The sequence below is a fragment of the Bidens hawaiensis genome, unplaced genomic scaffold (assembly GCF_021521415.1).
Source record: "Bidens hawaiensis isolate Kalapana, Puna unplaced genomic scaffold, B.hawaiensis_p1.1 tig00004733_1, whole genome shotgun sequence".
NCBI classification, from domain to species: Eukaryota; Viridiplantae; Streptophyta; class Magnoliopsida; order Asterales; family Asteraceae; genus Bidens; species Bidens hawaiensis.
The window spans coordinates 1,674,243-1,678,421 of NW_027491292.1; the positions used below are offsets into that span (position 1 = coordinate 1,674,243).

Genomic DNA, 4,179 nt, shown 5'->3' on the forward strand with positions numbered 1-4,179 from the left:
ATTGTGACCAACATAAGTGTTTGTGTCGCGGTTGTTTATTTCATTCCCACCCATTTTTATCCGTCACCCAACCCATTCATATCACAATCTCAATTAAGGATACGAAGTTACCAAATTAATAGTCAATCGTCGAATTACCTTACTATAAAAAAAAGCTAATAATCTATTACACATATATGCATATAAAAAGTTTTACTAAACTGCATCTAATTCAATTTAAACTGTTAAGTTAACTGTCATGATGATCAGCAACTAAAACCTTAATTCATGATTAAAACATGTCAACTCGTTGAAGCGTTCGAAGGTGGTTTTATCCATCGTATGGGTGCAAATGAGGATGAACCGGCGGTGTTTGCAGCAATGGTATGATGATATTTGTATGATCATGATGCCTCTTGCGGACCATTCTAACGGGCGGACCTATAGCTTTTAGTTCATTATTTTCTTTATGGAGTAGCATTTTTGCTTCGGGCCTCTTGCGGTCAAATAACCGATCATCTTGCATTCTTTCATCCTGTATATGAATGTAATTGTTAACATATAATAATAGGATTGGTCAAAAGCTCGACTATTTGATATTAGTATTACTTGAAATTGCAAAAATGAATCCACACCAGGGGTTTTAAACGGGTCGTGCTCGTGAGTTGATGGGTCGAACTCGACATGAATCGAAAATGTGTCATGGAACCGGAAATTGAGTTGGTTGCATGAACCCGGTCACAACACTAGTTTTAGCTGGTTGACATGAACACAACCCGTTTAAGCCCAAACTCTAACTATTTTATATTTTTACAAAGAAATACTCTAAAACTACAAAATCACAACAAAAAATACAAATGTATGTAAAAAAGTTATGCTTAAACCATAATCTTAATACATATTTCTTCTTTATCTTATAAGAGTAATTAAACAGATGGTTCCTGTGATATGTTCAAATCTCGATTTTTGCCCCCTACTTTGAGAAATTGCCATTTTAGACCAAAAGTTTGCAATTGCAAAGTTACTCATCTTTTAAACTTTGGCAAAATCGGAAACCAAAACCGAAATTTAAGCATATCATAGGAACCATCGGTGATATTTACTCATCTTTTAAACTTTGGCATAAATTATCCAATTAGTTTAAGTTAAGATACAAAACACAATTTAACAAAAGTATAAAATCAAACGCGTTAAACTGGTCAATCGGTAAACCTGCCAAGTTGACCCGAAAACGACCCTTTAGCTAAATGTGTGCACAGGTTTGACCCGAAACCGTTTAGAATAAAACCAAACCCACTAATTTTGTGTTAGATTCATGTGTTTTTAAAAATTCACACCCCTAATTTAAACACAATCTTCTAGTTGTGTTTAATAAATATGATGGAAAGATTTCTAAGATGTGTATCAAAACACCATCTAAAACAAGTAGAAAAGGGGGGATAGATTACACTGATGAGGTTGGAAGAATGAGGCATCGGACACTGGACGGGCCGGTCTTCATGGGAGGGTTCGGTTGGGTGTTGAATCGGGTAAAAGTCAAGCTCGGGTTCTAAGTCAAAAGACTTGATTCCCACATTTTCGGTCATCAAGTTGTTTCTATTCTCCCTATTGTCATCTTTAAGTTGAATCACCTCCGCTTCTTTCATTTCCTGTGAGTGGAGATAAATATCAAGAAGTGAGATTTATCAAAGAGAAAAATTCATATAATAAGTTAAACCGGTCAACCCGAACTCCATATGTTAACTTTGAAAGTGAAAACCCAACACCAGTCTCGATTTTAACTTTGAAATTTTGGCATAAATAACTACTTTTAAGTTATGAGTTATGACATAACACAAGTTTTGTTTGTTTTTTCTTTTTTTTGAATAAGTTAAACTGGTTAACCCGAACTCCATATGTTTCCCTTGATGTGTTTATGGGGTTAACCCGAAGCAGACATGGCCGTTTAGCTATACCCAGATCCATGAAACTTGTGTTACGTTCGCGTTGTTTTAAAGATTTGCGCCCCTAATCATTTACACCAAAGATAAAGAAAAATAGAGAGTTAAAGACACTAGTGATAAATGGTGTGTGTGTGTTTTAAAGTAGGACAAGAAAAGAAGCGGAAAGTAATTACCAAATCAAAAACCCATAGAATATCACCTTTTAAGATCATAAAACATCTTAAAATATCTAAATAAGCGAACACAGAGGAAAGAACTTGCAACATAATCCAAGAAGGAACCCATATTAAAAATAAACTTTTTAGATCTTAAAACTAACATAAACATCTTAAGAATGGATATAATAAACAAATATATACAAAACAACTTTCAAGATTATCCAAGAAAGAAGAACCCATACCAAGATTCAATATTTTAGATCACAAAACATCTTTAAACTGGCAAAATAAATAAAAATAGGCAAACATGAAGAACCCATATCATAAATTGACATTTTAGATCATAATAATACCATAAAACATCTCAAAAGGGCTAAAGTAACTAAATAATCGAAAATAGACAAAAACAACTTACAAGATTGTCCAAGAAAGAAGAACCCATATCAAGAATCGACATTTTTGATAATTATAACACGTCTCAAAAGGTATGTTGTGTGTGAGAAATGCAGGCAAATTGGTATGCTAGAATTCTAGATCACAACACAGCTTTAAAAGATAATGACACAAACACATACAAACACATATATAAATTTGAAATTATATGAGTGAAAGGGAGAGGAGAGACATGGGGATTCTAGAAAGTAAGCATGGTATGCTAATAACAGACTTACAAGGTCATCATCCACTGATGAAAGCCCCATAACATACATCCAAAAACATCACAAAACACCACTTGAAATAAACACAAAAACACAACTATAAAGCAATGTGTGTGCATGAAAAAGTATAGGGAACTGCTAAAGGCAACAGTAAAAGAGGAACAAAGATTCCTCATCATCATTCTAGTCCCCCCTGCTGACTACTCATCATTCTTTCTTTATTTTGGTCCTTATCATTTCCACGCAATGTACACGCGTGTGCTATGTAAGCATATAACCGAATAGCTAGACACGTCGGATTGCTTTTTTACGTGTTTGAAGTCAAAAATGTAGAGTTTCCAAAAAAAATATTACAGGCCGGGACGGGTCACCAAAATTCCAATAATTAACAAATATTAGGGGGAGTGTTGAAAATAAAAACTAAATATTAGGGGTCTTTTTTAGTCATTTTATAAAGTATAGTTTATGTCTAGTATGTATATTTATAAAGTGTAGGGGTTTAGCATGTAATTAATATGGTTATAAATACCTAAGCAGGCCTTTAATTAGATTGATCATTATTGTATAAACAAGTTTATCAATTTAGTGCAAATTTATCAAATTTATTGTGTTTATTCTTTAATTCCTATTCTGAATTGCTAACATAATGTACATTTTAGGCTTCAAGAAGCATACACCGGTTTCCAAAATACAATTGTCATTGTGTCACTTCTCTTTCCTCGGGCTTGTAATGTCATCATTCCAAAATACATACGTCATTGTCTGAAAATATACAGTGTCACATAACTAACAAATACAAATGTAACACATGTAAAGAGAAAATCACATGCAAAGGTTTCATATTTGGTGCCAACTTTTAAGAAATTACACATTTGATTTCAACTGTTACACATACTACGGATGTTTTTTTTTTTTTTTTTTTTGAACGTTAAATTTGTAAAAATACTATTTTACCCTTATTTTAGAACCGATTGTTAAAACTATTTATCTGAATATTACATTTTATTACTTATATTTTTAAAAAAAGTGTGCCATCCCACACCCAAAAGAGACATGCTTTTGCACCCCCACTCCCTCACTTTTTTAAAGGGTTACTTTAACAACAGTGGATTTTAGTTTGAAAACTGATCCATATTGCTACCTTTTTGCAACTCCTTGGATTTCCATAGATCCATAAAATCATTAAAGTCTGAGACAAAATCGTTATCAGGCTAAATAAAACACTTCTTTGTCATCGAAGATCATCAGCTTTTGTTACCTTTTTGAAATTAGGGTTCTTAGATTTCACTATCAGATCACAAATTAGTAAATATGATCCGTTATTGGTAGTGGTTCACATCTGAAAGTTGCACCTTCCTATAAAGAGAGAGGCACGAGCCTGTTGCTTTACCTACTGTTGTCTTACCTGGATCTAAGCTTCTTTCATTTTCAACTGAATTG

At 33.2% G+C, this 4,179-nt stretch overlaps 1 protein-coding gene across 2 annotated transcripts; it reads right to left on the minus strand.

Moving 5' to 3' along the window:
* Positions 1–226: 226 nt before the first annotated feature.
* On the minus strand, positions 227–3,057 carry LOC143627757 (uncharacterized). Of its 2 annotated transcripts, none has more exons than XM_077097511.1 (3): positions 2,752–3,057; positions 1,428–1,628; positions 227–514 (listed from the first exon to the last, which is right to left on the minus strand). In XM_077097511.1, the coding sequence occupies exons 1-3, from the start codon at positions 2,788–2,790 to the stop codon at positions 311–313; spliced, it is 444 nt and encodes a 147-aa protein (XP_076953626.1). In that variant the 5' UTR covers positions 2,791–3,057; the 3' UTR covers positions 227–310. The 2 variants fall into 2 exon arrangements, with proteins under 2 accessions (XP_076953626.1, XP_076953625.1); XM_077097510.1 differs by lacking the exon at positions 2,752–3,057 and adding an exon at positions 2,496–2,643.
* Between the last annotated feature and the right edge of the window lie 1,122 nt (positions 3,058–4,179).